Source organism: Tachysurus fulvidraco, chromosome 9 (genome assembly GCF_022655615.1).
Source record: "Tachysurus fulvidraco isolate hzauxx_2018 chromosome 9, HZAU_PFXX_2.0, whole genome shotgun sequence".
NCBI lineage: Eukaryota > Metazoa > Chordata > Actinopteri > Siluriformes > Bagridae > Tachysurus > Tachysurus fulvidraco.
Genome location: NC_062526.1, coordinates 28,624,437 through 28,644,314, shown reverse-complemented (window position 1 = coordinate 28,644,314; position 19,878 = coordinate 28,624,437). Strand labels below are relative to the sequence as shown.

The 19,878-nt window shown below is 40.4% G+C and overlaps 2 protein-coding genes across 2 annotated transcripts; both read left to right on the top strand.

Annotated features, from left to right (window-relative positions):
* Positions 1-1,212: 1,212 nt before the first annotated feature.
* On the top strand, positions 1,213-2,205 carry LOC113651769 (trace amine-associated receptor 13c-like). The gene has a single exon (XM_027160617.2). The coding sequence runs from the start codon at positions 1,213-1,215 to the stop codon at positions 2,203-2,205; it is 993 nt and encodes a 330-aa protein (XP_027016418.2).
* A 7,626-nt stretch (positions 2,206-9,831) lies between these two features.
* LOC113651749 (trace amine-associated receptor 13c-like) lies at positions 9,832-10,824 on the top strand. Its single transcript, XM_027160596.2, has one exon. The coding sequence runs from the start codon at positions 9,832-9,834 to the stop codon at positions 10,822-10,824; it is 993 nt and encodes a 330-aa protein (XP_027016397.1).
* The last annotated feature ends 9,054 nt before the right edge of the window (positions 10,825-19,878 follow it).

The window sequence follows — 19,878 nt, the reverse complement described above, 5'->3', positions numbered from 1 at the left end:
CGAGAGGGGTCCCATGCGCGTAAAACTCTGCAGCAATGTTGTAGAGAAGGAACCTACATGAGCGAGTCACATTAGCAACATTAGAGGAAAAGTACAGTTGATTGTCCATGCTTACACCAAGGTTGCGAGCTGTGGCAACATTATCCAGGCAATACTTTTTCTCTCTTGCATTTTGCATGAGTAAAAAGTAATTCTGGGAAAATAATATGGTCAAAGTATTTCAACAGATGAGAAATTAAGTACAATTTATTTGGTGCCACCTTGTGGCAATTAATCTGCTGGATAAGAGTAAATGCAGTGTCTCCATCACTGGTTATTTCATTTAAAATGTTAGTCCTCTAATTGCAGTGACAAAATTTCTTGTTCACACACAGTCTAAAACACATTAAATACCTCAGACTTGAAATGTGAGAGAAAAGGAGATAAAGTCCTCTGCCTCTTTTATTACCATCATGATGACTTACCATAACTAGAAAAAGAGAATCCTTTAAAAAGAAAAAAATGCTTAAATCAGCATTTAAATCTTTAATCCTTTAAATTCCTTAAAAATCATTAAATTTCATAAATCCTTAAAAATGCTTATATCAGCTTCATTATTTTAAATGCTGAATGTTTAATTACAGTATGAAACACAAAGTTTACTGCATCCCTTAATTACCCCCGATAGAGCAGGATATTGTATTAATGTTTATTCATTACAGACACAAAATCAGCATTCTTCATCTTCACACAATAAAAATAATATTTACATATTTGTCATGCATTAAACTGATCCAGATATAAATGGACAGCCTTACAGACTGCAGGACAAACACTAAGAGCTGAATCTGTTTGTGACCAATGTGGTGGGTTTTTGTAGTGACATTTCTAATAAATATAATTAACTGACATTTATTATATACTTGTCTAATGTTCACTACATTGAATGTTGTTGTTTTTAATTTTCTATTCTCCACAAATTACCGTTACAGCAACCAGTATCCCATCAGTCCATTCAAGAACACATGAGATGGGGATATTTAGTTTAAGCCTTTTGTTCCCACAAGCCATGACATCATATTTATCATACTGTCACTCAACTTTGGGAGGCGTGACTAATTTCTATAAACTATAAAATCACCAGAGCTTCTGAGCCATGAGTCATTCGATTATGACTTTTTACATTTTCTGTTTTACTTTAAACTCTGAAGACATTAGAGAAATGCTGTATTGATGAACCTGACAGAGTTTAATCAGTCTGATCGCTGTGATCATTTCTCCTGTCCAGAGAGATCTGTATCTCCTGCAGTTTATATCTTACTGTACGTGTGTTCAGCTGCTGTGGTTCTGCTAACAGTGTGTGGAAATATGCTCATCATCATCTCTGTTCTTCACTTCAAGCAGCTTCACACACCAACAAACATGCTGCTGCTCTCACTGGCTGTGTCAGATTTCCTTGTTGGTGCTTTAGTGATGCCACCTGTGTTCATCTGGACGATCGAGTCATGCTGGATTTTTGGGAGAGATTTCTGCATCAGTTTTTGGTTCATTGTTGGTTTCCTTACAATCATATCAATCTATAATATCACTCTGATTGCTGTGGATCGATATTTGGCTCTCTCAAATCCCTTTCTCTACTCTTCTAGAGTCTCTGTGAGGGTCACTGCTGTTGTAATAGTTTTTGACTGGTGTCTGGTGGTGGCCTATAACTTAACATTCATGTATTTCAGTGGAAACTTCACAGGTTCTGTAATGTGTCCTGGTGAGTGTTATTATTTTCTGAATGAGGTTTGGTTTATAATTGATCTCATATATTCATTTATATTCCCACTTTCTGTCATAATCATATTGTATACTCGAGTTTTTGTGATTGCTAAGAAACATGCCACTGCTATCAGAGAGCTTAATAATCACACACGGCCTAAAACACAGAAAATCACCTCACACTCCATGAAATCTGAGAGAAAAGCAGCTAAAGTCCTCAGTATTTTAGTGTCTGTGTTTCTGGTGTGTTTACTTCCATATTTTATTTACAGTTTATTAGGGAATGTTATTGAACTACAGATAGAAACATTTCAGAAGCTTATGATCCTACTTTGTCTTAATTCCACCAATAATCCATTTATTTATGCTCTGTTTTATCCGTGGTTCAGGAGGTGTGTTAAATTAACAATAACTCTACAAATATTCCAGACAGACTCTGCAGTAATCAATGTTCTTTCATGAAAAGTCTCTTTAACAACTTCTGATAATGTCTTTACAGTAAATATTGCTGTTAAACATAATTTCAGCTCCTATAACAAATCAAATTTCAACCCCCAATATATTGTGAACTGTACTGTATTATATTTAAATAGTCAGAATTATCTTTGCTACAAAAATGTATAATATGAATTAAATAATTAATCTCTGGTGTATTTATTTTCATTTTTTTAACAGTTTACATACAATTTATTATTATTTATTATTTATTATTATTTACAATTTATTAGTTTACATACAATTTATTATGATTTTTCAACCACAGAATGAACATTACTGAAAGTTTTGCTTTGACTTTATCTTAATTCCACCATTAATCCAGTTATTTATGCTCTGTTTTATCCATTTTTCAGGAGGTGTGTTAAATTAACTGTAACTCTGCAAATATTCATAAACATGAACAAACATCCAAATGCAAAGTCCCATATCATTTTTGCAAATCCACAGCTCAAAGGACTTGTACAGTACAGATACCCAGGTATTATGGAAGGAATCTTGAAGGGCAGTTCCTCACTTATACCACTTTTCACAAATCTCAGTTCACTTTACATCAGAATAACAACAATTTGAGTTCTCTCTCTCTCTCTCTCTCTCTCTCTCTCTCTCTCTCTCTCTCTTTATATATATATATATATATATATATATATATATATATATATATATATATATATATATATATATATATATATAAAATCTCACAGAAGTGAGTACACCCCTCACATTTTTTTAAATATTTTATTATATCTTTTCATGTGACAACACTGAAGAAATGACACTATGCTGCAATGTAAAGTACTGAGTGTACAGCTTGTATAACAGTGTAAATGTGCTGTCCCCATAAAATACACGCACATTAATGTCTAAACCACTGGCCACAAAAATGAGTACACCCTTAAATGAAAATGACCAAAATGTGCATCTGACAAGTGGTCTGTATAACAGAGATTTGGTCTGAGTAGCCATGGTTTCAAATGAGGATGGGTTCCATTTTGAGTCTGGTTCCTCTCAAGGTTTCTTCCTTTTCCATTTAAAGGACTTTTTATTTGCCACAATTGCCTCAGCCACCTCAGGCTTGTTTATTGGGGGAAAATACACACATTTAAATGTCTAATATTAATCTTAATTTAATCTAATTTTTGTATTATATTAATATTTGTATATCATATTTTATAATGTTAAATCCTTTATATTTGTGTATGTTTCTTATGTTCTGTAAAGAGACAATGTACATTGTCAAAAGTGCTATTCAAATACATTTTAATTGAATTGAATCATCCAAGGTATTTTATCCCCTGGTCAAGATTGTGCAATATCCCCTGCACTCTCTGATATCCCCTTCAGTCATTGTTCACAACCTTGGGATAACCATTTGCAATTGACTGTCCTTTTCCTCTCATGTTGTTAATGAAACATGATCATGTAGGTTTTCTTCTCTACACCATCAGAAGGATTTGGCCATTCTTATCCACACAGGCTGCTCAGGTACTTGGATTAATGCATCTCACTGTTGGCACCTATGAACGCCTATAAATTTGTCCTCTGGAAATGATTCCCTAAATCACTGGCTATCCTCAATTGATGGGTGAAGACCTGCCTCTTCCTAAAACATTTACATTAAAACATCCGAACTACCTCGAGTCACATGGAGCCTGTGCCTATCTCAGGTGTCATCGGGCATCAAGGCAGGATACACCCTGGATGGAGTGCCAACCCATCGCTGTGGGCACACACACTCTCATTCACTCACACTCACACACTACGGACAATTTTCATTTACGGACAAAAAGAGATGCCAATCAACCTACCATGCATGTCTTTGGAACGGGGGAGGAAACCGGAGTACCCGGAGGAAACCCCCAAGACACAGGGAGAACATGCAAACTCCACACACACAAGGTGGAGGCGGGAATCGAACCCCCAACCCTGGAGGTGTGAAGCAAATGTGCTAACACAGAGGGTGCTTGGCCTCATGTCGGCAGCAGCAAACTTCATCCCTTTGGGTCTGCTTCACATGAGGCCATTCCAGCTCTGGCTCAGGGGTGTGGGCTTTCATCCTCACAGACATCCCCTCAGGGTTATGACGGTTACACACAGTGGATTTTGTACCCTTCTTATGTGGAAAAGACCCCGGTTCTTGGCCTTGGGTCCGATTCTAGGGGCGTGTCACCATCGCAGGACTCTTTTGACGGACACCTCGTTTTCGGGCTGGGGAGCGGTCTTGGATGGCCGCCCTGCCAAGGGTCTATGGGAGGGCCCCTATCTCTCATAGCACATAAATTGCCTGCAGATGAGAGCTGTGTTTAACACTTTTTCCCACACCTCAGGGGCTGCCATGTCTTAGTACGGACAGACAGCACTGTGGTGGTGTCCTATTTCAATCATCAAGGTGGTATGCGTTCACGCCCCCTGTTCAGTTTGGCACAGCAGATTCTCCTCGGGGCGGAGACCAGGATTCTTTCACTGAGAGTGGTTTTCACTCCAGGGCGTGTAAATCGGGAAGCAGACTTCCTGTCAGGGCAGGTGCTGAGGCCCGGGGAGTGGCATCTCCACACCCACATGGTGTAGCAAATCTGGCAGATTTTCGGCCGTGCGGAAGTGGATCTGTTTGCATCCAATGAGTCGACCCACTGTCCACTGTGCTTCTCCTTTGGGCATGGATGCCTTGGTATGGACCCTAACCCTAACCCACATGTCCTAGACAGAGTGCACCACAACCGAGTCAACCTTCTTCTAGTTGCCCCTCGTTCGCCCTTTCAAGTTTGGTTCAGGGACCTACAGTAGTCTCCCTCCTGAACTGCACTCCATGGGAGGTTCCCGTCAGGAGGGATCTCCTCTCCCAGGTGCAGGGGGCAATCTTACACCCCCGCCCCGAGATGTGGAAGCTTTGGGTCTGGCCCCTTAGGGGCAGACCTCATCTGAGATGATAGAGACACTGAATGCTGAATGCTGAATGCTAGGGCTGCCTCCACTAGGAAGCTGTATGCTCTGAAGTGGAGGCTTTTTTGCTTCTGGTGCGTATAATGTACTTATAGAATAGAGTGTGCAAACTGGTCAGTGCTATATTTTGTGCACTTTGTGTATTTTGTCTTGTAGTGTTTTATATTGTCTGTTTGCACTGTGATGGTCTTGGACTGTTGCACTAGGTTGCACATGTTGCACTTTATTTGGGCATGATGTGGGCAACCAGGAGTTTTCATCAATCATAGAGGCTTTAGAGAAATGGAGGCACTGGTTTAGAGTGCATGAACTCCTATCCAAGTCATAATGAACCACAAGAACTTGGTGTATATCAAGAGTGGAAAAAGACTGATTCCATGACCAATGAACACAATGGGCCATATTTTTTACAAGGTTTAACATTTCAGTTACTTAACAACACAGACCCAAGAACGGAAAGGTCAACACAATTTCACACCACCATGACCCCTGAACCAGGATCCCAAACCAGAACTGATTCTGCCACCCTCCATCATCATTGTCCCTGTGCATTGGGACATAATAGAGGAGATAATGGAGCTAGTTCCTTCCTTGGGTTGAATGTGCCTAGAATGTCCTGACACAATCAGTCACAGACCTAAAACCCTTTCAGTGTATTCTCAGTTATCAGCCACCCTAGGTCCCCTGGTCAGGAGAGCCTTCTCGATGATTGGTTTCATGAAAACCTCATATTTCATAAGATGATTGGTATCAAAGGGCTCTTGGAATGTGGATCTTGGAATGTGGCTTAAATGCCTCCAGAGGGTGGTTTGCCAATAACATATCCAGGCTGACTGAGTATCAACACGATCAATGCAGTGGTTATCCACCAAAAACCTCCAGCTCAAGTAAATAGCTAAGCCAAGGTACATTTAAAGTCCTGAGACAGGTAAACCTATTTACATACCATGTGCAGCAACTGGCCAACTATTGTACCTTTCCCTTTGTTTAATACAGCAATCATGGCAGAGCTGAGTCAGTTCATTGTTTTCTCTGTCACCCTGTGCTTTGACTTTGTTTCATTTCGTACTGGTATTTTGCTGGTTTTGACAATGGACTCTCCAGTTCTTCTATTCTCAACTGTTTTGGCATTGGTAAGGTGGCCAACTTGTGGGTTTACATAGTTCTCTATGATGATTACCCTAATCAGTGGACTGTACATCATAAAAAACTGTTCTTTCTAGGACTTTCAAAAAGCCAACTTAATAAAAGATTTGATGGTAAGCCACCCTGCATCCCAGCTTGTGCTGAGATAATATCCCATATTACAGATAATATCCTCAATAATATTTCTATTTCTGATAATCATACTATGTCATATATACAGTGTGACTTATCACTGCAGGTAGGGAGGTCTCATTCAGCTTGCTGTTGTATTATATTTCAATTAAATATTTACTCAGTTAATGACCTGGAGGAAACAAGTGCTTCAATAGAAATATAATTGAATTAATTATTTTACAGCACCCCGTGACCCGAGGTAGTTTGGATAAGCGGTAGAAAATGAATGAACGAATGAATGAATGAATTTTACAGCACCATAGCACCATTTACCTTGACAACATGACAACTGGACTACATCAGCCTTAAGCAGACCACACGGCGAGAGCTTCAAGACTCCTGCATCATTGTTTTTACTGAGTTCTGGATGCAGCCATTCAGCTAGATGGGCTCAAATCGTTTCGTGCTAACTGAACTGTACTGCTCATCCCTAGGAGAGTTTGTGGCAGGACATTTTATTTACCATGAGAATTCAACACTGCTTTCAATGCCGTAGTGTACATTCTAATTCGGCACCAATGATAAGAAGCCACTATGTGAACTTTATGGGACTTTTAGCAAACTGAAGCATGATCACCCTGAGATTTCAACTATCCGAATGTCAAATCAGTGCTCCCTAAATCCCATCAGCATGTAGAATTTGCAATGATAGAGGTGAACATGCTGGATCCTGTTTGTTGTGTATTTGTCCTGTGGTGTTTTGTTTTGTCTCTTTGTCTTTTGTCTCACACTGTTTGCACACTATGCATTTTATGTGGTTAGGACAACTTACTTCAAGTCCTTAGCTCTGTCAGATTTCCGCTCGGACTTTCTACAGGCTTGTCTTAGCAGCCGAGTCTCAGCAGTGTCCCACAGTTCAGATTTAGGTTTGGGCTTAAAATGCTTTAGTGGAGCAGTCACATTTATCACATCAAGCCAGACAGAGTTTAATAGACTGAGATGTATCAGCATCCAAGTCGGATAGCGGTGAATCCAAATGTACATCTGCATAGGACTCTGTAAAGTACTGATTAAAATCAGTACTGAACTGGGGAGAATAGAAATGGGACAGGGTTGGAGCTTTAGTGGAAACAGATATTAATATCAAACCCAATATGAGTAGGATCTTTTATCCACTGTACCAGATTAAAAGCATCGATGAGATTGAGAAAATTCTTTGATAGTGAATTTTACTGACAGAAAACATGAATATTAAAATCCCCACAAGCAGAAATCGATCAAATTTAATAACAATAATGCTGATAACATCTGTGAGCAAGGGGGCAATAAATCACTGCTAAACAGACAGGGCCATTCCAATCGAGGTGAAGGAGCTGAGCTTCAAAGCTGGAGTAGGCATCCATAGGAACAGGTCGAATTTTTCATAGTCACAAGGCCACCGCCTCATCCATAGGGGTGGGGGGAGTTAAAAAATGTGCAGTCGATGTGCAGAAACCAGATCGAAAAAGGGTGTTAAATCATTAGCCTTAGTCTAGGATTCAGTAATAAACATAAAATCCAAATTGTTATAGGAAAAGAAGTAATTTAGAAGGAAAGTCTTATTTCCCACAGATCGAGCATTTATCAATGCCATTTTTGGTGGAGGGATAGCAGCGGGTGAGTGCGACGATTTTCGTAATGGGCGCAAAAAACCCGGGTGTACACCACTTCGCCGAAAGAAGCGGCCAATCTGGGGAGATCTGTCCCAGGAGAAAGGGTACGGGGACAAGGGGAAAACCGGTCGAAGCCACATATATGCCTGATATGGTGAGCACCATGCAATGGAGCCGCCATAGATCGGAGAAGAAGAAAGGGCTTGAGGCAAAATTCACCAGCAGATGAGCTTTTAGCTTGATAGTGCAACCTCCCCGAGACCCCCATTTCCTTCCACACTTTCTCCATAAGGTGTGAATCTGCCATCAGCGAAGAAGGGGCTCGAGGCAAAATTCGCCAGCAGACGAACTTTTAGCTTGTTAGTGCAACCTACAAGAGACCCCCATTTCCTCCTACGCTTTCTCCATAAGGTGCGTATCTTCCATCAGCGAATACATTCCGGAATGTCCATTAAAATGTTTCTGTGCAAATGATATCCGAATGTCAAAAAGTGACTGGCGGTCATAGACCAGAGTGGCACAACAATTTGAAAGTCATACAAACATCCAAACAAACACACAGGAGAGCAACAGATGGCGTGTTGACACTGGCGCAATCTTGGAAGCTCCATGCACTGTCAAACTGCCTCAAGAAGCTTTCACAGAGATTGTCAGAGGCTACAGACAGGCATATAAAGGGTCAACATTTAACCATGAGAAATTCAAGGTTAACTGAGCAGTGTCTCCCAATAATAAATGAGTTTGTACACCCAATAATGAATGAGTTTGTATTCAAATGCACAACCCTCCACCCCTTGGTCTTACCAGATTTGTCTGTTCTTCTGTCTGACTGGAGCGTGTGGTGTCTGTCAAGCTTGATAGCATGTGGAGTATGCCGCCATATTTCAGTGAGAATCATGACATTACAGTCCATAATTATCTTACTATTTTTCAGGCAAAGTCATATGTCATCCATTTTGTTCACCAGGGACTGCAATTTAGCAAGGACAATGCTGGGTAAGGAGAGCTGGAGGAGTGTTAGCTTTAGCCTAGATTTTCTGTCCACACTTCCCTTGCCTTTGTTTACAATCTCAATGCTGCCTGCGACCTCTTCTGCCTGACTGAGTAGAGTGGGTAGACTCCTGTGTTCTGGAGATCTCAGGGGTAATTTAAGTATTGGTGAAAAAACTGTTGGAGTGGCATAGACCGATATCCAAAAAATCCTATCGGGTGTATGATATTTAAGTAAAACTGTGCTGTAAAAATAGACTCGAAATGAGCATGAAGATTTTTGCAAAATCTATACAAACACTGAGCCTCGCATTGCCATCTTGGTCACTTATCCCTCCCATGTCAAATTCATGTATAAAATGTGTTAAAATGCTGAGGAACAGGGGTAAGTTTGCTGTGATCTACTTTCAGAAACTAGCTTATTTTATGGATGCTTATTGGCTCCACTTGTTGTGATTATTTTGTGTTTGTTCTACATTCACCATGTACCTTTAAAAAAATCAAATATATAGAGCATCAGTCAGGAACACATGATGTGGAGAAAACATGCTATAGTTATTTAGTGTAGGTTTTTATTCCCACAAGCCATGACATCATTTCTATCATACTGTCACTCATATTAGGGAGGCGTGACTCATTTTTATTAACTATAAATTCACCAGAGCTTCTGAGCCATAAGTTATTCGATTATGATTTCTTGCATTTTCTGTTTTACTTTAAACTCTGTAGACATTAGAGAAATGCTGTATTGATGAACCTGACACAGTTTAATCAGTCTGATGGCTGTGATCATTTCTCCTGTACAGAGAGATCTGTATCTCCTGCAGTTTATATCTTACTGTATGTGTGTTCAGCTGCTGTGGTTCTGCTAACAGTGTGTGGAAATCTGGTCATCATCATCTCTGTTCTTCACTTCAAGCAGCTTCACACACCAACAAACATGCTGCTGCTCTCTCTGGCTGTGTCGGATTTCCTTGTTGGCAATTTAGTGATGCCGCCAATGTTAATCTGGACAATGGAGTCATGCTGGATTTTTGGGAGAGGTTTTTGCTCCATGTTTTGGATAGTTAGTGGTTTTCTATTAATTTCATCAATCTACAATATCACTCTGATTGCTGTGGATCGATATTTGGCTCTCTCAAACCCCTTTCTGTACATGAACAGAGTCTCTGTGAGGATCACTTGTGTAGTAATAGTTTTTGACTGGTGTCTGGTGGTGGCCTATAACTTAACATTCATGTATTTCAATGGAAACTTCACAGTTTCTGCAATGTGTCCTGGAGAATGTTTAATCATCGTGAATCAGGTTTGGTATGTAATTGATCTCATTTATTCATTTATATTCCCACTTTCTGTCATAATCATATTGTATACTCTAGTTTTTGTGATTGCTAAGAAACATGCCACTGCTATCAGAGAGCATAATAATCACACAAGGCCTAAAACACAGAAAATCACCTCACACTCCATGAAATCTGAGAGAAAAGCAGCTAAAGTCCTCGGTATTTTACTGTCTGTGTTTCTGATGTGTTTACTTCCATATTTTATTTACAGTTTATTAGGGAATGTTATTGAACTACAGACAGAAACCTTTCAGAAAGTCACATTCTTGTTTTATCTTAATTCCACCATTAATCCAGTTATTTATGCTCTTTTTTATCCGTGGTTTAGGAGGTGTGTTAAATTAATCATAACTTTACAAATATTCCAGACAGACTCTGCATTAATCAATGTTCTTTCATGAAAAGTCTTTTTATATCTTCTGATAATATCTTTACAGTAAATTACTGTTATACATCATTTCAGCTTCTAGAACAAATCAAATTTAAACTCCAATATAATGTGAACTTTAATGTATTATACATAGAAGGAGGGAATTATATTTGCTACAGAAACATAAAATATGGTTAAAAGATTAAACATACAGAGATTTAATCAGAGGGACATCATGAATACTAAATATTAACATGCAGCGAGCCAAAGACCAACAGATTTTTGTGAGTTACTTATAAAGTATAAAACCACCAATACTACTTGAGCCATTTGAGAGTGACTTCTTTTACAATAGTATGATAATCCAATAGATCAGGATTTTAAACTCTACATGTGACATGAAATGTATCAACTGGGGGTAAAATTGCATCAACAGAAGTTTGGCCTAAATTTAATCCTAAATATGACTAATCTGCATGTGACATTAAAAATAAATGATTAAGTATTAGGAAATTAAAAACCTTGACTCTGTGTGGACATTTGTATATTTACATGAATATGAACATTTGCATGAGGGAATGTTCACTGTGTATGTTCACAAAGCATGACTTTAAACTGTATTCAATTCAGTTCAGTTTATTTGTATAGCACTTTTAACAAATCACATTGTCTCAAAGCAGCTTTATAGAAGCAGATGAGGTGTCAGTTCTGATCTAGATGTATAAAACACACTCAGACTCAGCGGTGGTGGTAAGAGTAAAGAAAGAATTTTATTTTGCTGCAGCAAAAATGTGTGTGTGTGTGTGTGTGTGTGTGTGTGTTCATGCACCCTCCCTGTTTACTGAAGATGTATCCCTTTGAGTTATCATCTCAACAAGGCCACATCACATTTTCATTCAAGTTCCCATAATTCAAGCATGTACAATGTTAAGAGCTGGAACAAGGGCCTCTTGCTCTTTCTCTCTGAATACACACAGAATACTGTAAAAGCACATAACATATAAAAACACTCATGATATTTAAAATTTCCATTAAATTTCCCCCATTTTCGTCTTTCAGGACAAACTATCCATCCATCCATCTTCTGCCGCTTATCCGGGGGGAGGACAAACTATTTAAAAGAAATTTTAACATAATTCCTTTTCACAGAACTTCAAACATCATCTTTTCCATTGGGCTTTTCAATGACATTTTCATAAACTAAAACTTAGACATTGGATACACTGCTTTTTGGGATAGGCCCCTCTGGTTTGAGCGTAGAAAAGAATAGAAAGATAAGAAGCACAACTCTAATTAGTAACAAAACGTCAATCATCAAAAACTTACAGTACCTATTAGGACCTCTGTCGATGGCATGTAAGAACATAAAACTAAGCAAAGCTAATTTATCCATCTACATTTTTTAGTGCTGGAGCATAGTCAGTTTGGGTTGGATCAGGCGGAAAGTCCATGTCTCAAAATTGTTCTCTCCACTAATTCCTCTTAAGTGATCTTTGACTGGTTCAATTCAATTCAAGTTTATTTGTATAGTGCTTTTACAATTGAAATCGTCTCAAAGCAGCTTTACAGAACATAAACATAGAACAAAAGGTTAATATAAAGATTAATAGAATGCAAAATTCAAGATTAATATTAGATGTATTTAGTTCACAAAGTGTATGTATATATCCCAATGAGCAAGTCTGAGGTGACTCAGGCAGTAGTGGCATGGAAAAACTCTCTTAGATGCTAAGGAAGCCTTGAGAGGAACCAGACTCAAAGGGGAACCCATCCTCATATGGGTGACACTGGGGGTGTGATTATAAAAATACAGTCAAACAGATATTGTATAGATGCAAAAGGTCACATGGAGTTCACATCTTTTTAGTATAGCACCGTCTACAGTTAAGTGTAGCTGGTAGATCTCTAAATGCCTCAGGATTCGCTGAATCACGGAAAGTTCAGCCCCTATCATATATTTCTGATTCAGGTTACTATTTTTGGTGCTCTGCAGTCTCCAACTGTGACAGTTCTTGCCACAACAATAAAAGTCTTTTCCAAAATACTGTATATTGTTTTCTTTTGCTGTGGTCAGTGGGCTCTGGCAGAGTAGAATTTCTTCTAAAGGTGGGTGTAGATGTAAGGTTGCTTTGCCATTTTCCCTTAGCTTAATGATCAGCACAGTGTTGTTTTAGGTTGAACCCTAAGTATTTACTGACTTTTTGTAGAGCCTGATATTCGAATGTTGTGCCATTATCACTGCCAATTCTCGAAGGTATTCCCATCGTGGAATAATTTCAGCAGGAAGTGCATTTGCTACTGCACTAGCATCTTGCTTGCATGTAGGAAAGCTGCTACACATTTAAAGAACGTATCTACAATGACCAGACGGTACTGCTTACCTTCACTAGGTGTTAGCTCAATAAATTCTATCTGTAAATGTTAAAATGGCCTTTGATTCTCCTAAAGTTCTCCCAATGTTGTTTGTTGCACATATGACACAGCATTCACAAAATTTTGGGGAGTAATTAATAAAGCCTACTGTATGACATGCCAATGTTTCATTATTTCTGTTGCCATCACTCCTTTTGACACGTGGTCTTTGCCATGTGTCAATTTATCATAAAAAAATGTTTTTTTTCAGTAAACACGGTTTTCCCAGACCAAACACCCTGTTTTTGAACACATCCCAGCTTTATCCAGCTTTCTTTCTCTTCACAATCGCTCATACACTGTAATTCAGTGAGATCTAGGGTAGAAGGAAATAGTTTAGTCATGATGTTAGTGTTTTGTTTCTGTTCAGGTTGTTTGCTGCTGCCTCTGCCACTACATGAGCATTGGCATTACCTATGTGCTTCGCATTTACAGACTGCAATTGCTTTTGGAAGAAGGATTGTGTCCAGGAGGTCTATCAGTCAGGACTATCAGATAGTCTATCAGGACTATCAGTCCATGGTGCATGATTGGTTTGTCCAAGGAGGTCAAAAAAACGCAGGTGTTGCCACAATGACCCAAAGTCATGTGTGAATTTGTATCTGCTATCAGAGCATAGTCTTACCCTCTGCCAATATTCAGGCTTTTATAAGGGCGGTAAGTTCTGCTGTCTTTGCTGAATAATGAGATGGACGCTTACTTGAAAGTAAAATTTCCCCATGCAGTTTTGACCTGTTTCTGAGTTCCTCGATGCTGATCCGTCCACAAATAGTTCAGTGTCTCCTGTAAATCAGATCTTGGGCTACAAACTTCAGTAACCACACTCACAAAATCATGAGGCTCTCAATCCTGCTCTGTGGGAGTCAGGGTTAAGAGATGTACATCGTTTAACTGTGACATTCGCCATTTCTAAACCATTGTGTGGCCCTCATATGTGCTGTTGTTTGTTCCAAAATCAGTTGCAAGACTGCGTGTGGTACCAATAGAGTTAATTCACTGTAGCCTGCAATGTCTCTTGAGGTATTTTTCTGCTTTTTAGCATTTTAAGCAGGCCTTTTCTGCTGCAGCTACTGCTCTGAGACTCAAGGGCAGGCCTGCTGACATTGGATCTAATTTAGCTGAAAAATATGCTACTGGTCTGAGTTTGCCCCATGATCTTGGAGCTAGAGGTCTTCTCGGGTCTAAAGAAACGTACGTACGCTCTTCTCGTTCGGTCCGGTAAAAAAACACACACACACACACACACACACACACCCCGCACACATACACACACACCTCAATGCAATAAATATTACAGTCTACAGGCTATCTCTGCATTCATGGAACATACACATACATTTTGCTCAGTACAGATAAGAAACAAGGACCCATCTTCCTGCACAGAACTTTGCAAATGAACTATAAACTAAATGGATCTTAAATCTGAAATAGCTTTTAACCACAACAATTAACACCATGCTATCTCTGTAGAGCTGAGGAAGCCACAAACAGCATTTACAGACCCCCTTTTCCAGAGTGACATTCAAAGTCCTTTTAAGTTTCTATCATTGAAAACTCTGGTTTACCAGGTTACATACTTAAGATACCATGAGTCTAAAACACTGCCCTATTTTTTTTTAAACATATATGGAACAACAAGGAAGTAAGTGCTAGTTGAAGTGAATAAGTATGTCTTCAACCGTCGTTTGAAAATAGCCAGTGACTCAGCTGTCCCTCTTTGAGGTAAGAGGGAGCTGGTCCATTTTTGGCTTTGTAGGCAAGCATCAGTGTTTTGAATCTGATGCGTGCAGCATCGGAAGCCAGTGGAGGGATCACAGCAGCAGGGTGGTATGTGAGAACTTAGGCAGGTTGAAAAATGCCGTGAAGCTGCATTTTGGATAATTTGCAGAGTGCAAATTGTGTTCATAGATAGACCTGCCAGCATTGCATTGCATTAATCCAGTCTTGAAATGACAAGAGACTGAACAAGTACCTGAGCTGTCTGTGTGGACAAAAATGGCCAAATCCTTCTAATGTTGTAAGAAAGTAACCTACATGAGCGAGTCACATTAGCAACATGAGAGGAAAAGTACAGTTGATTGTCCATGGTTACCCCAAGGTTGCGAGCTGGGGCAACATTATGCAGGTGATACTTTTTGTCTCTTGCATTTTGCATGAGTAAAATTAATTCTATAATAATATGGTCAAAGTATTTCAACACATGAGAAAATAAGTACAATTTATTTGGAGCCACCTTGTGGCAATTAGTATGCTGGATAACAGTAAATGCAGTGTCTCCATCACTGGTAATTTCATTTAAAATGCTAGTCCTCTAATTGCTGTGACATGATTTCTTGTTCACACATTAAATACCTGAGACTTGAAATGTGATTAAAAAAGCAGATAAAGTCCTCTGCCTCTTTTATTACCATCATGATGACTTACTATAACTAAAAAACGAAAATCCTTGAATCAGCATTTTAATCTTTAATGCTTTAAATTCGTAAATCCTTAAAATGCTTATATCAGCTTCATTATTTTAAATGCTGAATGTTTAAATATGAATCACACAGTTTACTACATCCCTTAATTACCCCCAATAGAGCAGGATATTTGATATTCTATAAGGATTAATGTTTATTATTTACAGACACAAAATCAGCATTCTTCATCTTCACACAAGAAAAAATATATTTACATATTTGTCATGCATTATAGTGATTCAGATATAAATGTTTCTTTATGCTCTGTTTTAGCAATGGTTTAAAATAATCTAAAATGTGAGATGGACAGCCTTACTGACTGCAGGACAAACACAGGATTTGACAGTATGGTCCTGTGGTGAATGGAACAGTGACACAATCTCACCTAAGGATTTACATAGCTTTACAAGTACAGGACAGGAAGAGTTAGAAAACTTATTACTACAGCTAAATCAACAACATGTTCACTAGACCCCATCCCAACTAAACTACTGAAAGAAGTATTACATAAAGCTGGTGAGCCTCTTCTTAATATCATTAACTCCTCGTTATCTTTAGGTTACGTCCTGAAGTCTTTTAAGTTGGCAGTTATTAGGCCACTCATCAAAAAACCTAAATTAGATCCTAATGAACTATCAAATTACAGACCTATCTCACACCTTCCGTTTATGTCTAAAATACTTGAAAAGGTTGTGTCTGTTCAACTGAGCTCCTTCTTACAGGAGAACAACATCCTTGAAGAGTTTCAGTCAGGTTTCAGGCCCCATCATAGCACAGAAACTGCACTTGTTAAAGTTACAAACTACTTGTTCTTAGCTTCGGACCAAGACTGTATGTCACTATTAGTTCTACTTGAACTTAGTGCTGCATTCGACACTATAGACCACAACATTCTTCTAGATCGCTTACAAAATTACACAGGTATTCATGGACAGGCTTTAAGCTGGCTTAGATCCTACCTGACTGATCGATACCATTTTGTAGAATTAAATGGTGAATCCTCCAGTTTATTACCAGTTAATTATGGGGTCCCTCAAGGATCAGTTCTCAGACCTCTGCTTTTCTCTATATACATGCTTCATTAAGTAAGCTCCATTAGGAAACATTATTAGAAGACATGGGATTAGTTTCCATTGTTATGCTGATGACACACAGTTATATATCTCATCAAAACCAGATGAAATAGCCACAGTGTCCAAATTAACTCAATGCCTTAGAGAGATAAAAGACTGGATGAGCTGCAACTTTCTATTGTTAAACTCTAATAAGACAGAAATACTACTTATAGGTCCAAAAACCAGTGCACAGAAACTCTCACAACTTAACTCCCATTTAGAGGAATGTACTGTTACTAGTAGCTCGACAGTGAAAGACCTCGGTGTTATATTAGACAGCAACTTGTCTTTTAAAAATCATATCACCCATACTACCAAAACAGCCTTCTTCCACTTTAGAAATATTGCCAAGCTGAGAAACATCCTGTCTGTATCTGATGCTGAGAAGCTAGTTCATGCATTCATGACCTCTAGACTGGACTATTGTAATGCATTGCTAGGTGGTTGTCCTGCATCTTTAATAAATAGGTTACAGTTAGTCCAAAATGCAGCTGCCAGAGTTCTCACTAGCACAAGAAAGTATGACCATATAACCCCAATTTTATCATCTCTACACTGCCTACCTGTTAAGTTTAGAATTGACTACAAACTGCTGCTACTTACGTACAAGGCTCTTAATGGTTTAGCTCCCATGTATCTAACTAGTCTTCTAACACGTTACAATCCTTCACGCTCTCTGAGATCACAAAACTCAGGACTTTTGGTAGTTCCCAGAATATCTAAGTCTACTAAAGGTGGTAGAGCGTTTTCGTATTTAGCTCCCAAACTTTGGAATAGTCTTCCTGATAGTGTTCGGGGCTCAGACACAGTTTCCCAGACTCAGTTTCCCAGTTTAAATGTAGATTAAAAACTCATCTCTTTAGTCAGGCGTACACATAATACATCCCATAATATCATGCACCAGTACATAAGACCGGCACATTTTTATGAACAGCAGATATGTTAATCCCTTTCCACTGCTTCTCTCTTTGTACCCATCCCGAGGCATCCAGACATTGTACCAGCTCCCAACGTCCTCTATGGGACGAAGCCTTTGGACGTCCACTGAGCCGAGGCCGACTCTAAGAATCCTGAGACATCTCCAGTTAGACTCTGTGATACTAAGGAGATCCGAAGTCCATGATCCTTACACCAATACAACATTTAAATGACTGTATATTACAATCACACTCCCAGTGTCACCCATATGAGGATGGGTTCCCCCTTGAGTCCGGTTCCTCTCAAGGTTTCTTCCTTTACCAATTTAAGAAAGTTTTTCCTTGCCACTGCTGCCTGAGTCACCTCAGACTTGCTCATAGGGGAATAAATACATACACATTGTGAACTATATACATCTAATAATAACCTAGAATTTTTATTCTGTAAATTCTTATTTCTTTTATTATTCATTATTTCCTTTATCATTAATTATGTTTACCTTCTGCTCTATGTTTATGTTCTGTAAAGCTGCTTTGAGACAATGTCTATTGTAAAAAGCGCTATACAAATAAACTTGAATTGAATTGAATTGAAACGCTATGGGAACACCCTCTGCGTGACCGCACTCTGAACCACGTGTGTAATCTGACCAATAGGCATTGGGACGTGACGTCATCGGCGGGTGACGTCGCGTAAACAGGAATCTACAAATGGCTGCGAGATGGACAAGACGCTAGCTCCTGTGAGAGAAGGTAAGCGCCGCAGGGATGCAGGGAGTGTGGCACAGAGACACAGCATCTTGTTCCTCAGGAAACTAGGGTTATGTTTGTAACCTAGAGACGTTCCCTTTCGGAACTCGAGCTGCGTCGAAATGCTATGGGAACGAGTGTCCAATCACGCCACACTGACCAGACCAAGCTTAGAGAGTGAGGGCCTCGGCACCCGCACGTAGGACAGAGGAGCCCGGGGTGGCTCTGAGGTCAAGGTCATAGCCTGACACAGGTCAGTGGGGGGGACCAACCCTCAGCGTCACAGATGTCTTGGAGTGCCACTCCAGCGGACCAGGCCGTAGAGGCCGCCACACTCCGGGTGGAGTGAGCTTGGACCCCGAGCGGTGCAGGGAGGCCAGAGGACTTGTGAGCCGACACAATCGCATCCACCACCCATCTGTTCAACATCTGCTTATTGGCCAGGAAACCCTTCCTGTTAGGGCAGTAGCAGACGAGCAGCTGCTCCGACTTTCTCCACGGACTCATCCTGCGGAGGTAAGTGACCAGTACCCGCACTGGACATTGTCGGTTCTGTCGTTACTGTTCGGGGGCTGCAAACGGAGGAGGGCAGAATGCCTGCAACATGAGAGGTCATGAAGGGGCCGAAGGCACCTTCGGTACGTACCCAGGTTTCGGATAGAGAAACACTCTGGCCATGCCAGGGGCAAACTCCAGGTGAGACGGGGCCACGGACAGGGCTTGCAGATCCCCGATCCTCTTCAGGGAGGTAATCGCCAGAGGAAGGTGGTCTTAATAGACAGAAACCTAAGGGTCATTTTGGTCAATGGCTCGAAGGGGGGCTCTGATAGAGCCACCAGCACAACTGCCAGATCCCAGACAGGCACTCTGGGTCACGTCCCGGGCCTCAGCCTCCGGGCGCCACGGAGGAAACGTGTCACCAATGGGTGCCTACCCAGTGACTGCCCAACCAGCGGGGTGCTTTATGCCACGATTGCGGACACGTAAACCTTCAGGGTCGAGGGGGTTAACCCAGCGGCAAACTGTTCCTGTAAGAACTCCAGAACTGAGCCGATCAGGCAGTTAACTGGTTCCAGGCCATGGTGCTCACACCACGATGTAAACAGTGCGGCGAACGACCTCCTCGTGGAGGAAGCTCTGGAGTGGAGAAGGGTCTCTACTACCTCAGTAGTGAGACCAGCCGCTATGAACTGTGCACCCTCAGGGGCCACAGCCACAGCCTCCACAGCTCTGGGTGGGGGTGCACCAGGGTTCTGCCTGCCTGTGAGAGGAGATCCATCCTGGGAGGAATTTCCCACGGAGGGCCCCCGAGTAGGGACACCAGATCCACAAACCATGGCTTGCCCGGCCATGGAGGTGCTACCAGGAGGAGACGGACTCCATCCTGATGAACTCTCTCCAGAACTCCAGGGAGCAGTGCAATTGGGGG